At 39.2% G+C, this 20212-nt stretch overlaps 1 protein-coding gene across 1 annotated transcript in view; it reads left to right on the top strand.

Moving 5' to 3' along the window:
- The window catches only part of LOC122815573 (protein mono-ADP-ribosyltransferase PARP12-like), a 1647737-nt gene that overhangs the window by 463913 nt on the left and 1163612 nt on the right, over positions 1-20212 (top strand). The window contains exon 6 of the mRNA XM_044088182.1: positions 3189-3312. Within this exon, the coding sequence (XP_043944117.1) occupies positions 3189-3312 (124 nt within the window). The remainder of the gene's footprint in view (positions 1-3188; positions 3313-20212) is intronic.

The raw sequence follows: 20212 nt of genomic DNA, 5'->3' as shown, positions 1-20212 counted from the left end.
ATGTGAGACTGGGTTTGTGGTGTGCGTGGTTACCTTCTCCTCCTGACTGGTCTTGCCAGTACTGAGTTGAGAGAGCTCAGCCTCCAGTTTGACTATATAGTTGCATCTCTCACATATATTAGTATTTGTTGGGAGGAGGAGAGGGTTGTCTGTGTACATGAGGCAATTGTAACATTGCCTCAAGATTCCCAGATTCACCAGCTGGACAGGAGGGGACACCAGCAACTGACCCTTCGACATGCTAGAATAGTGAAAAAGATTGCTGTGTAACTGAGTCAGAAAGGACCTATAGGGAAATGGGTACTCAAGGGAATTTAGGTGAGTGAAGTACTTTCTTTTGTTTATGAGTGCTTTTACCTGTATAAAAATGCTTTAGGAGCAAGTGCTAAGCTTTTCAGATTGAGAATAGGCTGTTTAGATTGCAAGTAGAGCAGTTCTAAGGGAAAAATTGAAGAGCAGACTTTACGGAGCCAGAAATAGTTTAAACTTAATTAACCAACGCTGCCCGATGCTGCTCTATGAGCAACTTTGCGCTAATTCGCGCTAAAGCGTGCAAAAACGGGCTTTATAGCAGGGGGTTGAAAAGAGCCAGGAATTGACCCAAAATGGCCAAAAGACTACAAGTTGCTGGGCTGGAACCACTCCTCTAGGGACAAATAGGCTGCTCAGTATTCCCCACTCCCACTGGTGAACAAACAAGCTCCCTCTTAGCCAAATAAGGATATGGATAGCACAGGAACTAAGACAAAGCCCAGAGATCAGCAATATCTGAAGACTGGACTATTCTAGTTCAGAAAAGCGGGAAAACAAGGATATTTTTTTGTTTTTTGTTTTCTTTTTTTTTACAGAGACAGAAGAAAAAGATACAGTAGCAAACAGTAAATGCTATAAAACGGCTAGCACACTTGAGTGTGTTAGCCTAACAGTTAAATTAAACAAAAATAACTTTTTAAAGTGCAAACAGTTTAGAATCATCACAGGTAGAGTAAAAACAAAATGCAGAGCTGTTTTTTTGGTGAAATGCAGTCGAGTATGCAGTAATTAAAGCAAAAGCCAGAAAAAATACTTACTTGGCAATGAAATGCATGGTGGTAACACATTTTATTCAAGCAACTTTCCAAATTTATACAAGCAATGTTTAAAATGTGTCCCTGGTTTTTGGTCTTTGCCCCCCCCCCCCCACCAAAAAAAAAAATTGAAAATAAGTGCGATAAGCTGTGCAAGATGCCTATGGTCATTTTGTGTGTGTGTGTGTTTGTGTGTGTGTGTGTGTGTGTGTGTGTGTGTGTGTGTGTGTGTGTGTGTGTGTGTGTGTGTGTGTGTGTCTGTACATCCTTGGTGTTAACACTGTTTGGCCTCCTTTCTGGAGTTGGTCGAGTTGTTGCTTGACTCCTTAGCGGACGTTTTGCTTCTTTTACAACATTGTCTGTACATCACTTTTATGCCGTATGCCTTGTGTGGGGAGCATATGTGTAACGTATAGAGATCTGTAGGTACTAAAGGCTTTAATGTACTTGCCAAATGTTGGACTGCCCTGAGAAGGAGATCCCTTACATTAAGAATACTGCAGCAGTAAAGAGAAGGACATCTACTGTTATGGTAAGATTTTACACCACTGTAGTTTTTTTCTTTTAATTAAAATGTAGATGCATTTAAAAGCTGATTGATGTTTAACTGTGCACTTTTAAAAATACTGGTCAGAAAACACCTTACCATTGCATTATGCAACATCAGATTTTGTGATAATTGCTGACAATATTAGCCCTATTCCAAAAGACTTGTTTTCAGTGTCAGTGACCACTAACACAGAGCAGGCTGAGAGTATGTGTTCTGGAATCAGGCCCTGTAATAAGCCTGTTTATAGACAGGACCCACACCAAAGTAAGTCACTTGTACGGAGAGCAACTCTTTTGGAATCTGACCATTTGAGTTTCAAACACTGGTAGTTAGTGTATCTCTGTAGCAAAACATGGTACTTTAAATCTTTTTTTTATACTTTTTTACTTTTAATAACTTTAATGTTATTAACAGGAATAGTCCTACAAAACAAATAGATTGTTTAAGGGGAGGCTAAAGGAAAACAGGTCAGGAAAGTGTGTGTGTGTGTGTGTGTGTGTGTGTGTGTGTGTGTGTGTGTGTGTGTGTGTGTGTGTGTGTGTGTGTGTGTGAAAATAGATTACATGTATGTATGTGTATATATTTATATACATATATATATATATATGTATAGATATATATATATATATATATATATATATATACACACACACACATATACATACATATATATATATATATATATATATATATATATATATATATATATATATATATATATATATATATGGGTCTAATTCAAATAAATGAAAGACCACTTACCCAAAGATGACATTGCCGAGACGATAGCTGTGAAACCTGAGTTTAACAAATGATCGTATTGCCAAAACTTTTCCTACAGTTTGTATCCAGCTGACCAACATGTCATAAAGAAATACACTGCACTATCTCCAATCCACTCAGGTGGGGGATAGCAGTACAGTGGAAAACAGCGCAAATTTCCCCATGTTGGCCAACTGAATACTTACCATGGGAAGTGTTTCAGCAGTACAATCATTCATTAAACTCAAGTTTCGGAGATCTCATCTTGGCGAAGCCCTCTTCAGGTAAGTGATCTTTCGTCTGTTTGCACACACACACACACACACACACACACACACACAAAACCCTGTAATGTAGTCGATCTAGAATGACAGTGTTAACAGGTCACAGAGTCTTAAGTCTTATGTCTTTTTTCCCACTTTTGAGATGTCTCTATAGCTTCTGGTGCTGCTGTTTGTCATTACTAAATATTGTCAGCCCCCTGTCTCATGTGGTACTTAAGTGAGGAACTGTAGCAACTGGATCATATAGATTTATGTCTTTATAGATGTCTGATGACGTGAGTGGCCACTGGTGGGCTGCTTGCAAAAGTATCTGAGAGTTTCTGGTGCTGAGCAGGTATAGACTGCAACATTTTAGCTGAGTTAAATTATTGCTTTTCTGGGAAGAGCTGTTTGTATGCTTAATTTTGCAACAGCTGTTAAGTATTCAATGAATGTGTAGACAGACTGAAAGGAAAATGCATAAAATAACAGTGAAGACAATTTATTTACAAATAATGTGTGTCTGTTCATGTTTTGTTTTCACAGCAAAGTGCTTCAAGCATCATTTTGACTTGCCATATAGATGGCAAATTTTTAAGGAAAAATGGGAAGATCTTCCTAATATGGAACATATTGAAAGGACTTATTGTAATCCTAACAATGTTGGAAGGTAAGGAATGTGCTTATTTATTATTTATTTATTTTTTTATTGACATTTGTTAACCGGTTTTGTCCAACTGGGCTTGTGGCCCATTTTCAGTGGAGACCCGAGGAGAAAAGCTCCAGTAATACATTTTAAAACAATTACAATTTTAATATTGATATAATAGCAGTTATAGCAAAACGATTCACATATATGTTGGGTTACATGCATAAAGTTAAAGTTGCATTAAAAAGAAGCTAAGTAACAATTTTACATTGATATAGTTCAAAAGGTCAACAATAAACATTTTTTGGTTGTATAAAATTGTGCAAATGCATAGTAGACACATTGGAGAGAGAGGTGTAATGAGGTACTAAGTATGGTCCTTTTGAGGGTACATAAAGGGAAGGAAGACTAGGTAGGGTCATGGCAAGAGCAGGTTCTGGAATTGAGAAAATAAGCTTTTAGTTCATTTTTAAAGTGTGAGGTGTGGGAAATTGAACGTAAGTTAAGGGGAAGTTTGTTCCAAGCATGGGCAAGGGAGTGTTTGTAGAGTAGTTTGCCTACTGACTTTTTTGGGTGGTAGATATCAAGTAATTGTTGGTTAGAAGTATGGAGGGTCTGGGATGGGATGTAGATGGAGACTAAGGAAGATAGAGATGGACAGAAGGAGGGTTTATAAAGAACAGAGTGTAGCATATGAAATTGATAAGATAGCAGAAACTGGAGAAGTTCAAGCCATTGAAGAGAGTTTAAAGAAATGCATTGGTGTGTGTTGTATGGGGAGTTAGTAATGAATCTGGCCATTTTATGGTAAGTCTGTTGCAGTTTGTTTAGAGTGGAGGCCTGGATATTGGTAAGAACTGGGAAGGTGTATAAGAAGGAGAGGAGGAGGAGTACCTGGCCCAGGGTAAGTCTAGATTCAGGGGTTAGGAATTTTTTGTTCCGATATAGCAGACCTAGTTTCTGGTTTGTTTTTTTTTTATACATTGGAGTATGTGTAGGTTGAACTTGAGTTTGTCATCGATAATGACCCCTAGGAGTTTTGTGTGGGTGTCCGGTTGGATGTTTGTATTGTTAGAAGATGTAATAAAAAAGGAGGTTTTGTGATGAGAAAGAGAACGGGGAAGGAAAGTAGGAGTTTGGTCTTTTTGGGATCTAGGATCAATAGGTTGTGAGAGAGCCATTGTTCAGTGGATGGTAGGGCCTGTTGGGTCAGGGAGTGTAGTTCAGAAATGTTATTTGAGATGGATATAAGTGTGGAGTCGTCGGCATACTGAAAAAGGGAGGATTCTTTGCATGAGGTGTAAAGATCATTGGTGAAGATGTTAAACAAAAGGGGTCCCAAGATGGAGCCTTGGGGAACACCAGTGGAGACTGGAAGGAAAGGTGAGGAGGATGAGAGCCATTTGACATATTGTTCCCTGCCAGATAGGTAACTATTAAACCAGGCAAGTGTGGAGGGGGATAGGTGGAGGTTTGTGAGTTTGGATAGTAGTAGAGGATGAGAGACAGTATCGAAGGCTTTGGAGAGATCTAGGAAGAGACAGGAAATGAGTTTATTGTTGTCTAGGGCCTCTGCAATGATATGAGTGAAGGAGAAGAGGGCAGTGATGGTGCTGTGGTGAGGATGAAATCCATGTTGGGTAGGGGTAAGTAAGTAGTATGTGAGGAGGTGATTGAGAAGCTGTGAGTGAATACATTTTTCTAATATCTTGGAGAGGGGGGACAGCATGGCAATGGGTCGGTAGTTTGAGGGGTCAGTGGGGTTTCCACCTTTATGAAAAGGGATAGTGAAGAAAGATTTCCAAAGGGTGGGGACAGTTGATTTCAGAATAGATTGATTAATTAGTATAGATACAGGATAGGCAATTGAGTCAGCAGCAAGTTTGAGGAATCTAGGAGATAGATTGTCAGTGGAAGGAGAGCAAGGTTTTAGCTTGAGTTGTAGAGATTTGATGTAAATAATGGGAACTGGCTCAAAAGAAAACAAAGTTGTGTTAGTGGGACTTGGAGAGGTGGGTGATGAAGTAGAGTTTGGCTTAGAGGTTACCAGATGTTGGATGGAAGAGATAAAGTGCTTATTCAGGAGGGTAGCTGTTTCCTAAGAGGAAGAGTTAGGGTATGGGGAGGAATTAGAGGGCTTTCCAGGATAGAGGATGTTGTTGAGAGTTGACCAAAATTTTCAAGGATTGCATTTTTTGTTAAGCTGAGCAGAGCTGTAGTATAACTTTTTGTCATTAGTTGTATGTTTTTTTGCAAGGTCCCTCAGTTGTCTGTATTTTTGAAGAAAAGGTGATTGTTTAGTTTTAGTCCAGGTTTTCCAAGCATGATCTCTTTGTTTCATAAGGGGCCTATTCTCTTTGTAGAGCCAGGGAGCACGGTTTGATTGTACTCTGATCTTCCTAGAGGGAGCTAAGGAGTTTAGAATTTTCATGAAGATGCCATTGAAAGTGCTTACAGCATCGTTTTGTGGTGAGGTGTTTTAGGATGGACCAATCTATGTTGTGGAGAATGGAGTTAAATTGGGGTGAATTGTAAGTCGATAGTTTTCGACAGTCTTTGATAAGGTGGGGTTTAGGAATATGGGAGTAGTGTCTTAAAATGGTGGTAGGGAGATGATCACTGAGGGAATCAGGTAAGGTGGTGGGATTATGATATTGGTTGGGGGAACTGGTAAGGATTCAGTCTATGATGGAGTTGGAAGTGGAATTTTTATGGAAGCGAGTGGGAGATGTTATAAGTTGGTGGAAGCCATGTAGGTGGATACTGAGTTGGGGGGAGTCAGTTGTGAGTTTAGACCAATCAATGTTGACATCACCAAGGATAAGTGTTTTATATGGTATGTTGTGGGAGAACCAGGATAGGATGTTTTCAAGAATGTGCAGATTGTTACCAGGAGGAATGTAGATAGAGGCAGTTGCAAGTTTTTTGTGGGGATTCAGATGGCAGTTAAGGATGATGATGATTTCAGCTGGGAGGAAGTCAGGAATTGGGGAAGGGTATGGTGAAAGTTTAAGAGTGTTTGAGTAGAGGATGGCCACGCCACCACCTTTTTTTACAGGTCTATCAGATCGGAAGATATTATAACCTGGTGGGAGTATTTCACTATTTGAGATTTGTGGCTTGAGCCAGGTTTCAGATACGGAGAGGATGTGAGGGGTATTGAGAGCTATCCATGAGTGCAGCTCAGTGACTTTATTTGCTAGACTCTGAATATTCAATGAGTAAATAGTTAAGTATTTGGATGGAGATGATTGTTGTGACTAGGTTGGTGACTGTTAGAGGAGTAGGATGGGGGCAGTGTAGAGGTAGTTTTGGGGAGAGAAGAGGGGCCATGGTTGGGATGGATATCTCCAGAACAAAGTAGGATTTTTGTGAGAAGAGAGTGTGTAGTAGATGCTAGATGGAGTTTGTATAGTTTTGACTTAGCTTTGTGGGAAGGTTTAAAAACCTGTATTATGGATAGTTTATATATACTTGAGGTAGAGGTAGTAAAGAGATTAGGGGAGATAGTAAAAGATGAAGTAGTTGGATATATGTTGTATGAGTCAGAAGTTGGTGAGCATAGGAGTGGGTCAGAGAGATTGGAGTGGTAAGAGGTGGAGATAGAGAGAATAAGGAGTAGTGTAGAAGATATTAGAAAATAATACATGTTGGAAATAAAATATGGTCAGATAGAGTAGGTAGAGAGACAGTGGTATAGAGGAAGTGGTGTTGAAAAGATTGACAGATTAGTAAGGTGGTTGTGGCAATAGGCAGGAAGTGGAATTGTAGTGGCTAGTGGGTCAGGAAGGGGAGTGATAGGTATAAAGGTAATTGTAATGGGGTGGGTAGGAATGGGGGTAGGGTAGGGGAGCGAAGTGAGCCCGAGCATAGTGAGGGTGAACGGAGAGGGGCTAGCACCCTGGTCAAGATGAAGTCATAGAAACAATCAGAAAAAGATAGTGAAAAACTAGCTTGAGAGACAAGGATATAAACTTTCTAAAAGGTATAGTCACAGAAATAAAATAAAAAGAAATAAAATATGAGCAGAAGTAAGCTTAAAAAATGACACTGGCCTCAAGCTACACAAGGAGATTTACTTGAAGCAAACTCAGTGCTGTATGGTTAAAATAAGCTACAATAGAGAGAGGCTTTGGAGGGGGAGAGAGGGGTATTAATAGCAGCTAAAATCAGGGCAAAACAAAAAAAAACAATATATAAGAGTCTGAAGACAGTAAAATAAGGAAGGGGCACTAGGAAAGGCAATTATGAGTGTGGCTAGAAATGAATTCAGGGACGGGTAAAGTGCAGAACAGGAGAATATACACAGAAACAGTATTAGAATAGTTGGTAACCAAAGAGAATGGATAGGAGCTGCTGACGTCTGCTTTTCGTGGTGACTAGCAAAAAACCCCACTGTAAGTTGCTTGCTTTTAAGAAAAGAATAATTATCTGTTGGATTTAACAGTGCTTTTCTTTTTTAGGGCCTGAGTTTGTAACTGACATGGAATTTTGTTTCCTTTGTTTTTATTCCTCACCCCGACACACACACCTACACTGCACAATGTTAAAGATTTGTTTAGTTTATTTGATTGTTGCCATGTTACAGTTAGAAGTAACACAACAATATGCTGACTGTTTATAAAGGAAGAATGATAACTTCTGGAAAAACAGCTGTCCAGTTCACAGTTCACTTTTCACACTTAGCTGTATCTCTGGTTTCACTAAATGTCAATAGCACATGAACTGTATTTATGTGGAAATTTGTTGTTATAGTCTGCTGGCTGGGTTTGAGAAATTACTGAATTATTTTGTTTTTGATGTCAGAACTACATCCATTCATTAGTTTGGAGCTGGTGACTAACTATAGACGTGAAGGGTATTCTGGTTCATTTGCCAATTTGCTTTCCTGTTTTGGGTGTAGGCAGCATTTTTATCATGTTGCCAAACATGTGCCACAAATCAACCTAGTAATTTAAAATCATTATTCTGCCTTTCAGATACCGGCTTCCTTTGATATTTTTTTTCAAAGTAGACTTTATTGTTATTTAGGACTACACAAGTGCAGCCTAAACGAAATTCCGAGTATCAACTCACCAGAGAGTACATAGGAAGTAAAGATAATAACAACAGTACAACATTTCAATTAAAATATATATATATATATATATTACAACCAGGAGTGCCATGACACTTTAAATCTTCTTCACAAGGGTTCGCTGCAACAGGAAGTTGTTACATTTTGCATTTATCTACCTTCCTGTGTTCCATTGAGTTAGAATTTCTTCCAAAAATGGCATATTCCTTGTGAGGAACCTAAGCTTGTCTTTTGCCCTGCTAAGGTGCTTATACAGACAGCATGAAACCTTTTATATATCCTAAGCTATTGTTCATTCTGTTCAGTTCTCTTGTTGCATCTAAGCATTTTCAAATGGGTTATCATCAGCATCAGCAAAGCACAGATAAGTCGTAAAAAAAAAAAAAACATTTTAACAAATGTGAGTTAGTCAAATGACTGCCAGACACAGCATCTGCCCTGTATGGGGTTTAACTGTAAAAACAGTCTACAAAGGGCATGAGATTGAGAGTATTAAATGTTATGTCTTGCTAAAAGAAGTCTGAAAATAGAAGAAAAGTGTAATGAAAAGAGTTTGTTTAAACAGCATAAAAATGCAATACTGATATATGTCTGAAAACTGTTAGAGAAGTTTGTCATGTTTGGCTTCTGGACTTCGAAAAATTTCACACTGGCTTTCTGAGGTTAGCTTAACTACTGTTAGGACTTTAAACAGTATTACTTAGTCTTACTTCTGAGAGCATTCAGAGCCCATGATGCTTCTGAATATACATTTTAAAAGCATTTTCAATCATACTTCTTTCATGACTGATTTCAGCCCTTCCAAACTAATCCTGAGATAGAAGCATAGGGCATAGCTAATTCGGATATTTCTTACACGGAACAAGTTAGTCAGTTTACCACTTCCAAGTTTTTAGTCTGCCATTTCAAATGGGATTATTACATTTTTTCTGAGTTACCATTTTCTCAGAATACACTCCCTGTGGAACACCCAAGTTCTGAAGTAGAGACACATATTGGTACACTTGGTACACAAATGTAGCTGTGTTTTAGTTTTGTCAGCTGAAGTCTCCCACAAAGGTTTAAGACTTTAAAGCTGGAGACATAAATATGTTTTCTGTTTTTTCACAGACAGAGGGTGACAACATTCTGAAATTTATTTTATTGGATTCATCCTCAGTGCCATTAAGATATTCTTCTCTATAGTTAGCCTTGAAAATATCTGTTAATAATTTCTAAACTGTCCTGTAACAGACTTGCTTTTTCATATAAAAGCATACTTTGAGAAAAGAGAACTTTCAGATTCTGTAGACGTTTTTTTTTTCTATAAATAGCACTTTTCAAGATGTAAAACAGCTTTAGTTTGCACCCCACTTTGTAACAAATGTGTACGTATTTTAGAGGCAACCCAAATCTAAAACCCCACCACAAGGCATCTGATCCAGACATTTCATTACAAGACATATTGCCTCTTCTGTTTAAAACATTTCCTGTTCATAAGGAAAACAGATTCCTAGACATGCTTGGAAAGGAAATATGTATTTAAAACCTTGAGCATAAGCTTTAGCAGTTATCCGTGTTATGGTGCAGTCATACCAAGGCACCTTGCTAGCCCATATTTAGTCTGTCATAGTATTTATTGTCAGTCTTTAAAGAAGCAAAGTTTATAAAGTTAATAAACATAGTAGAATCATTAGGTCTGTCATGCCTTAAAATGCTTCTGTGATTCTTTAGATGCCAGAAGTCTAGAGCACAAATGACAGTTTTAATCCTCAGAAGACATATTTTGGTGGATTCAGACATATTTCCACAGAATTGTAAATCCCAAAATTTGGATATTCCAGTAAAAATGATTATCTCCTTTCTGGAAAGTCACCATCAGAACACTGTAAAATAGTAACACTTCCTGGAACTCGATTGACTGACATTTCTGGGGCATTTCCATTGAAAGGAATTGTCAGAGAATTGTGCAGGACGATGTTTGCCCCTTCTCCCTTGTAGTCCAGCTGTAGAGTTGATTATATTAGAAAACACTGAAAATTGAGTTTACCCAAGGTTATTTTCAGTAGATTGTTTTTCATGGAGTAGAGGCTTGAATGATTGTGATTCAACCACTGTTAGTAGAATTCCCTAAAACATTACAAGAAACAGAAAATAAACTGGTTTAGTCTGCAGTGACTTTTCAAACCATGCCAGAGTTTGAGAGTGGAAATACAGTTCTTAGTGGTATCCTTCATACAGAACCATGTTCTTTAATTATTGCTTATGTTTAAAAAGTATGGGAACAGAAAGTAATCTGATTTTTCAAAGTATTTAGACATGAACTAGTGTATTGTCTTTATTATTATATCATTATGATTTTTATTTCTGGTGTTAGTCATACAAGTGAGCCATGTATTGTTTAGTGAATATTTATTAGTGCCTTGTAATTGCTCTCAAAATTTAAACTGCATTCTGTTCACGTATTAAAAAGAAGACAAGAAACAGAAGGCTTACAAATGTTTAGTTTTTCTCTGGCAAAGCAGCTTTTTGTGGGGTTTTTTGTACTGGATTCCATGCGCTGGAACATTAATTTGCCATGCCATTATTTTTGCTACATCTCTTTCTCTCTTCTTATTTATGTCAGTTGTTACTGACCAGACTTCAGTTTTTGGATATATACAGGGTAATTTAGTGCATTATTTGATTTTTAATTGAATAACTCAGTGATTGTGTCTTTCGGCTTTTTCCTGATTAGGGGTCACCACAGCGGAACTCCGGTCTGCTAATGATTGTCAGTTGATTTTTATGTGCTGGGTTGCCAGCCCTGACACACAACTTTGATGAAGGTATGCCCATTCATGCCTGTCTCCGCTCAGAAGATGCTCTAGCTGAGAATCGAACCGGACAGCGTCTTACTGTGAGGCGACAGCAGTACCGCAGCACCACCACTGCGGTAATTTTATGAAAACAGATAAATGTTCTAAATGGCTGCATAGCTCTGTATCACCTCACACATTTGGGGTAATACTGTGATGCAAAATCATAATAGATATACATGCATACACTGCTGCAGCTAAGAAATAATCTTAATAACAGCTTCTTATATTCATACAAAAAATACAAGCTAGTAATGATGTTAAACATATTTTGATACACATGTATTACATTTCTGTCTCCTTTATCTGGGTCAGCAATGGTTTAAGGTGGATGCATATGTTGGCATGTTCCATGCTAATATAGTTATAGTTATCACTATGTGGATACTGTACTGTCTGCAAAGTGCTGCATTCATTTAGGACTTTTATTATTCCACTGGTATTTATTGAAGTTATAGGTGTGTTTCTTTTTTACTCATTTGTATTATTACATTTTCAAAAGATTCATCTCCTACATACTTGTTTATACACACTCACATTTACACACAAATACACACACACACACACACACACACACACACACACACACACACACACACACACACACACACACACACACACACACCACATATATTTTGCTATGGAACCTGTGTTTTTCATGTCCTTTTTTGCTTTATTCTATACTTTATACATCTATAAAGATATTTGTAAGTGGTATGTTTGACAATATGATGTATTGCCAGCTAGGCCAGGAAAAGTAGAGCAGTCGATGTGTAACAAATGCCAGCACAACTAGTTGGAATTTTGTAAAGAATTATATGTCATTGTATATCAAACTAATTTCTATAGATGCTTGTGTTGAAAATGTGTTTGTAAAGTTCCTTGTGTTAAAAATGTACCAACAGTGTGCCCTGCTGCACAGAAAAAGGAATATACATGTATTATTGTAACTGTTTAAATGTAGATGTTTTAACAGAGGAGACTGGAAGAGAAAAGGTTAATTTCACTTCACCTAACTTTGAAAATAGTTTGAAATTAAATTGCCTGCATTAAGCCATAAATATTGTATCTTACAGTTCTCAATGCAACCAGAGACAAAAAGTCTGTACTAGGAAGCTTTCTGCATTGTCTTTGGGGTGAAGTAATTGCTACTCTGGAGGGTGGATGTTTCAAATTGTTTTATGACTTCCAGGAGCTGCAGCAGATCTTAGCAAGGCTCTGTGTGTGTGTATTACTGACACATATGTGCTAAATCCTGACAACTTCTAGCCAAGGGGGTAGCATGGGAACCAAAAGTCAGATGACCAGATGTATGTGATGTAATTCTGTAATCCATCACTTAAAATGATATTTTAATAGTAGGTAAGACTGAAGTCTTAGAGCTCTCTGTTTTTGTAACCTGACAAGGAAGGAGCCTTTACTTACTTCATCTTGCCTTGCTCTAGTAAGTGAACCACAGAATAGTAATTCTTTAGGTCAGTCAAGAAAATATAGTGAGATTAGTTAAGTACTGTTGTTCTGTATCTGCGTGAATCTGTCTGTGTTATTTTAATATTTCCTGTGATTGAAAGTCTGGTGTGTATTGTAAATGGATATTTAGTATTTTCATGTTCTTTTATTATTTATTATTAAATATATTTAAACTTTTCATTGTGGCTGGTCTTTTAGAGAATATTTTAAACTTTGAGAGGACATATATCTATTTGGTGATACTGTGGACACTCCTGGAAGGCTTACTGGATTGACCAAACACTATAATTTGTGTTAATATTAATTTCACTCAGTATAATTGGGTACCCTTGTAAGATCCTTACAGTAGATGGCTTTGGAGTGTCTGGTGACAGTGTAACTACCTTATAGTCTGAGCAGAAGGTAAAGTATGTTCCAGTCTTTTTTCTGTGTGTGTGTGTGTGTGTGTGTGTGTGTGTGTGTGTGTGTGTGTGTGTGTGTGTGTGTGTGTGTGTGTGTGTGTGTGTGCGTGTGTGTGAAAATGAAATCATAAAATGTGTGTGTGTCAGCTCCTTGGGGCAGGGACATGAAGCACCGGTTTCACAGAGAGGGTGCTGGAGGACTTTACTTGGATGCTTGATGGAGGACTCAACCCTACAGCTGTGCCAGTGTGGAGTCTTATTGAAGATCTGGACAGAGGGGTAACCCAGATCCCAGACTGAGTGTGTTCCATGCGTGCTTTTAAGTGAAATTATGTTTGGTGCAGAGAAGTGCATCTGGAAATACTGTCATCATCTCATCATCTTCTTTCGGCTTTTCCCATTAAGGGTTGTAACAGCGGATCATCTCTTTCCATTTCTTTCTATCCTCTGCATCTTGCTCTGTCACACCAACCACCTGCATGTCCTCTCTCACCACGTCCATAAACCTTATCTTAGGCCTTCCTCTTTTCCTCTTACCTGGCAGCTCCATCCTTAGCATCTTTTTCCCAATATACCCATCATCCCTCCTCAGCACGTCCAAACCAACCCAATCTCGTCTCTCTTGCTTTGTCTCCAAACTGTCCAACATGAGCTGACCCTCTAATATACTGATTCCTAATCCTATCCATCCTCGTCACACCGAGTGCAAATCTTAACATCTTTAACTCTGCCACATCCAGCTCTGACTCCTGCATTTTTGTCAATGCCACTGTCTCCAACCCATATAACATAGCTGGTCTCACTACCCTCTTGTAGACCTTCCCTTTCACTCTTACTGGTACCCGTCTGTCAGAAATCACTCCTGGCACTCTTCTCCACCCATTCCACCCTGCCTGTGCACTGATCTTACTAAACATGCATCATGAGCATCACCTTGTCCTCTATGTTGATGTTGTCAACACCACTTCAGCACTTCGCTGGAGTCAAAATTCCTGTCACCTCTTCTCACCCCCACCAATGGGTGAGACAGTGAATGATCACTCCTACCCAAAGATGTCAGCAAATACCAAAAATCACATAATGGAATGAAAAAGTAAGGTTCACATAACAAATTAAACTCTGGTCAGCAGATCAGGTAATTCTTTTACCTTGTATACACTGAAGTAAGAACAACTGAAATTAAACATCTGCAGTATGTTAAAGAATTTACATTCACCTATATTTTTTAAGGTGTAATTCAATTGGGGAAATGATTTTTCTGATGGCATTTGCGTTTCTTACTTCTGTTAAGAAAATGATGTGATTAGTTGATATTCTACATATCTTTTTCATACACAGATCTTTTATTTGATTAGAATATCATTTTACTGTGCTCTTCTGTTTGTGTATATTCAGTTAATTTTAATTTAGTTTGTTTTGGGTAAATTATGTATTCCAGGAGACTTTGTATAATACACTTCTCAGGTATTTGGAACTGCCTTATCAAAACTGAGACACAGTAAAATCCTTGGGTAGAAACATATTCTTGGATACATTTTGTACCCTTGTCTCCTCTTAGAATTCCCATTTTTTTTTCTGTGTGTGTTCTACCTGGGAGGGACTCACATATGTCTTTTTAAATATAGATTTATTGGTTCAGAGGATTTCATTGCCTCAATTTTTCATTAAGCATTTTGCAATGTTTCTTTGAAGGATGTTGTGCAGAATGTCTGCTCTGAATACAGTATGTAGAACTGGTTTCTTTAATTTGTCATTGCATCAGAATTAAAATCCTGTACATTTTCAATGAATGCGAATATTATTTTTCTTTGGAATTAAGCCCCTGCATTATTTGCTCTTATATGCAGTAAAGTATATTGCATTGTCATGGCTCCACCTCAGTAATCCTGTGTTCATTGCTTAGTCTCTCATTATGCATTATCCAATGACTTATGCTATCTTACTGTCACTTTCAACTGTTTGGAAAAGAAACTCTTCATGGAACTGATCTGGCAACTCTATTGCTCTTGCAAGCACTCAGATGTTGAGCTTCTTCCTCACTGACACAACAGCTGCCTCCCGTCCAGCCTCAGATCTCATTTGCCACTTAGCAAATGTAGATCATGATTCCAGCTCTCTAGATAAGTAGTTATTTCTTTTAACTTTTAGCAGTCCCTTTCCTGTCTAACTAAGGTTAGTTTCATATAGCTTTGTCCCTGTTGTTAATTTTGTCTATTTATGTACAATTGATGTTCATCGTGTTTCACTGTTGCAGTCATTACAATTGGATTATCCTGCTGGCAGGCTACCTGCAGTCGGCCTGAGTTCCAAAGTCTAGGTCCAGCGTCGGTTGCTGTCGCCTCTTCCCTGACGTCAGTGTGCCAGGAGTATATAAGATGCAGCCAATGCCATTTTCTTCAGTCTTTCTTGCCACGCGGTGCCCGAAGCAAAAGCAGTTTGCAAGTGCCGGTCGACCGACTCCTGAAGTTTTCAAATTCGAATTTCAGATCCGAAGTCTTCATTTAAGCTAAGTACCTCGTTGGGGAAACTTTTTTCTTGCTCCAGACCGATGTCAGAAAATGTTAATAACTGTATTCCTTGTGGGAAGTAAATACCTCATAAGGATTTTCCTTCTTACTGTATTCCTTGCCTAGGCCCTGACCATAATGTTGCTAGTTGTCGGTTTGGTGCTAGATTTAACAAACGCACTATTAAGCGTTGGTACGATTTTGCATTTCATTACTTTGGCAGAAGATTTAATTATATAATGCCATTGGATCAGCCAACTACCAGAGTTTACAAAAAAGAAAAAAGAAAAGGACAGGCATCCGAGATCCAAAACCGACGACGAGGCTTCTTCTAGGCCTGTCGCCGGTTTGCCGGTTCTCCATGAAGTGCTTTCACAGCCCCTGATGCCCGCTACCTCAGAGCCACAGGCCGCTTCCGACTCCCACATGGAGCCGACTGGGCCTCTGGAAACTCAAGGTATTGGACACTCGGAAACTATTCCCTCAGATGGGTCTGGAGATGTTGAGCAGGCATTGGCTTCTGAGGGTGTTTTCAGACCTACACAGTTATATGTGAAACCTACTTCAGCTACAAAGACAAAGACTAAAGCAGCTCGAAAGACAAAGAAACAAGTACAGCATTCACCTGGACAGGCCTCCATGCCTAAAAAACAGATGCTTAAAATGGCCGAAGACCTTATTACTTTGATCAGGGGTTCCCATCCCCCTCCTGAAAAAAGGCCTAGGCAAGAGTTAGAATATGAATCTTCAGACCAGGTTTCCATTTCCTCTGATTCCTCCTCTAAACAGGATTACTCTATTCCTCCCTATGAGGATTCTGATGCTGAAGAATCTATCCCTTCAGCCTCTCCTCCTGAGGATTATTCTTTTGGGGAAACACTGCATACTATGAGGGAACATTTTCACTGGGAGAGCCAAGATTACTCAGAATCCAAGAAAAGGCTCAGAGATTTCCTTTTATTGCCCCAGCACAGGCCCCTTGCTATCCCGCCTGTTTTAGACATTGTAGATGATGTCTTTACAGTGTCCAGTTTTTCTCCAGACTCTTTACCACCAGCCCCTGTTAAGCCAGACAGATACTACAGGGTTCCTGATTCACATAAATTTCTCTATAAGAACCCGGCAGCTGACCCAGAAACCATCTCTCAGAGTCCCAAAGGGGTCAAGGCTTCTACTGCAAAAAAAACTATCTTCTCTGATAGGGATTCTAGGGCCCTAGACATATGGGGCAAAAAGATTTATACCTCTGCTACCTTGGCTGTAAGAGCTTTAAATTACCAATTCCATATGCTTAAGTATCAGCAATATCTTATATCTTTGCTTAAAAAGAAAATGCCAGCAAATACAGAATGTGCAGACAATAAAGAAATGCAGGATTTATTACATGCAGCTGAACAAGTTGGAAAGCATACTTTGCAATGTGGTTTTGATTCTCTTGAGGCCTCCTGCAGGGCCGCTGTTACAGGTTCTGTCATTAGGAGGCATGCTTGTTTTAAAGAACAAAATTTGCTAGATCATGTTAAAGCAAAACTATTAGACGCTCCTTTACAGCATGATACTTTGTTTGGTGCTAAAGCAGAAGAGGTGTTGAAGAAAATGGAGGACAAGGCTAAATCTATGCAAACAGTCAGGGATTTCTTACAAGTACAGCCTCCCAGATTTAGCAAGAACTGGCCTACAAAAAATTGGTCCTTTCCAGTGTTAGATAGACCACAAAGGGGCAGATACAGATGCCCCAGAGGCAGATCACAGCCCCAAGGCTCATACAGGCCTAAACAATGGGCTGCTTCTACCTCCAAGAGCGGAGAGGAAAAATCACAGCCATACAGGAAACAGTCTCAATGACTTTCCACTTCCAGCACCAAGCACTTATCTTTTGGCAGCCCCTTTGAGGGGAAAGCTAGCACTTTTTTCACAAAATTGGCACATGATCACCCAGGACAAATGGGTTCTCAGTATAGTTTCACAAGGCTACAAGTTCCACTTTCACACCCTGCCAAGGCAAAACGGTATGCCAGACCTGCCACGCAATCAATGAGCAGAGGCACAAAAACAAGTTTCATCCCTCATGGACATGAGGGCCATTCAGCAAGTACCAGAACAAGAGCAGGATCAGAGATTCTATTCAAGACTGTTCTTGGTACCCAGAAAAGACAAAGCCTGGAGACCAATACTGGACCTGTCTACTCTAAACACATATCTGGATATTCCAAAATTCAAAATGTTGACTCTACAGCAGCTTCTGCCCATGTTGGGCAAGAAAGCTTGGCTTGTGACTTTAGATCTAAAAGAGGCATACCTGCATGTCCCAATCAGACAAACACGCAGAAGATATCTCAGGTTCGAAGCTGGCTCAATGCATTGCCAATTCTCTGCACTGCCCTTTGGTTTATCTACTGTGCCCAGGGTCTTCATAAAGTGCCTGGCACCAGTAATTGCATTTTGCAGACAAAGAGGAATACAAATATATCCTTACTTGGACGACTGCCTTATTCAAGCGAAGAACAAGGACATTCTACTACAGCATCTGGCGTTTGTAAAAAGATTACTGACAAGCCTAGGGTACACAGTAAATGTGAAGAAATCAAAACTCGTACCCTCTCAAGCGATAATATTCCTGGGTGCAAGCTTAAATACAGCTGCCCAGATGGCTTATCTCACGCCAGACAAACACAGACAACTGACTACTTATTTCAAAATGTTGGCAACAAAGACCCAGTTATCTGCAAGAAAAATTCTGCCGGCCTTGGGTTTCATGGCATTCTGCATTCTGCTAATTCCATATGCAAGACTGCATATGAGGAAACTTCAATGGTATCTAAAAAGTGTTTGGGCTCAACATTGCCACAGCCTGGAAACAATAATTACCCTCATTTCCTGCCTGCAATAGGAGTTTCGATGGTGGGAAAAAGCCTGTCACCACAACACGGGGCAGCCATTCACCTTACCCACAGCCAGGCAGACATTGACAACAGATACATCAGATTACGCCTGGGGGGCCCATATGGCAGGAAGATGTATTTAGGGCACATGGTCCGCAAGTCAAATGCATCTTCATATCAATCAAAAAGAGATGCTAGCTGTTCAGAATGCCTTAGCCTTCAAGGATCAACTTCATCCAGGACAACTACTAATAAAGACAGACAATACTACAGTCATGTGGTACATAAACAAGCAGGGAGGCACACATTCCTACCCCCTCTGCAGGCTAGTCATGACCTTGTGGCACACAGCATTGACTTACCAAGTACATCTGCAAGCTCAATTCCTGCTAGGAAGGAAAAATACTCTGGCAGACGAACTAAGTAGAAACCCAATGGATCCCCACGAGTGGAAATTGGATCCACGTCTTCAGCATGATAACAAGGACCTGGAGATGCCCGGACATAGACCTAGTTGCCTCCCCTCACAACTACCAACTACAAAGATTCTGCACAAGGACTTATCACAAGCAAGCATGGAAAGTGGATGATCTATCTTTCAGCTGGAAAAATCTAACAGTATATGCCTTTTCTCCTCTGCCTGTCCTCCCCAAAGTACTCCTCAAGGTCAGACAAGAGAAACCAAAAATGATACTGATTGCCCCAGACTGGCCCCGCCAGCACTGGTACCCAGTCCTAAAGAGCTTGTCTCATTGCCCAGCCTGGACATTACCTCAAATTCCTCACTTATTGACCCAACAAGACAGCCAGATACTGCACAGCCAACTCAAAACCTTAAACCTGGTGGCATGTCAGATAATATAGCCTCTCAAGACACACCTCTCTCTAAAGCAGTAATGGATGTTATTTTGGAGGCCAGGAGGCCTAGCACCAGAAAATCTTATGCAGACAAATGGAAGAGATTCTGTGCTTGGAACCAGGCACAAGTTATTGACACGATTGTTCCAAATATTCCTCAGATTTTGCAATACTTAACTGAGATGCTGGATAAAGACCTTTCCTTTTCATCAATTAAAATTCATGCCTCTGCCATTTCAGCCCATTACAATACAGAACCACCTATTTTTTCTCATCCATTACCGAGGCAGTACCTTAGAGGGGCCAAAAACATAAGACCTCCAAGGAGAGCACCAATACCTGCATGGGACCTCAACTATGTCTTGGAAAAACTTGGGCAGTAGAAAATTGATATTTTGAGAAATGTTTAAAAGAAAAAATTGTGCCTAAAGGCCTTAGATTGAACAAGTACCCCAACGATGCAAAGTATGATAACACATTTTTTAAAACTATTACAGGCATTTTAAATGATTGTGGGCTGGCTATTCTTAGGGAAATGATCAAATGGAATAATGAAAATATGGAATATACTAAAAAAGAAATTGACAGATTGTATGTGTGTATTGGTACTGATGTTTTATTTACTGTGGATGAATATAAGAGTATTTATTACAGGGTTTTACATGACATAGATTATTACACCAATGTTAATATGAATAGAAAGCTTTCCAAAATTGAAAGAGATTTAAAAGAGTATGAAATGAACACTGCCTATTATTATAGTGATAGGAAAATTGATTCAAATGGTTGGGTGACTAACACCTATAATAGAAGAAGGTATAACAACAATGGGTATCATATGAACAATAGACCTAGGGGTGAAAAACAAGTGTATAGTGAATATGAAGCT

Source organism: Protopterus annectens, chromosome 11.part0, assembly GCF_019279795.1.
Source record: "Protopterus annectens isolate FY-2018-M chromosome 11.part0, PAN1.0, whole genome shotgun sequence".
Lineage (NCBI taxonomy): Eukaryota > Metazoa > Chordata > Ceratodontiformes > Protopteridae > Protopterus > Protopterus annectens.
The sequence above is the reverse complement of the archived record's forward strand: the minus strand, read 5'-3'. Positions and strand labels throughout refer to the sequence as shown.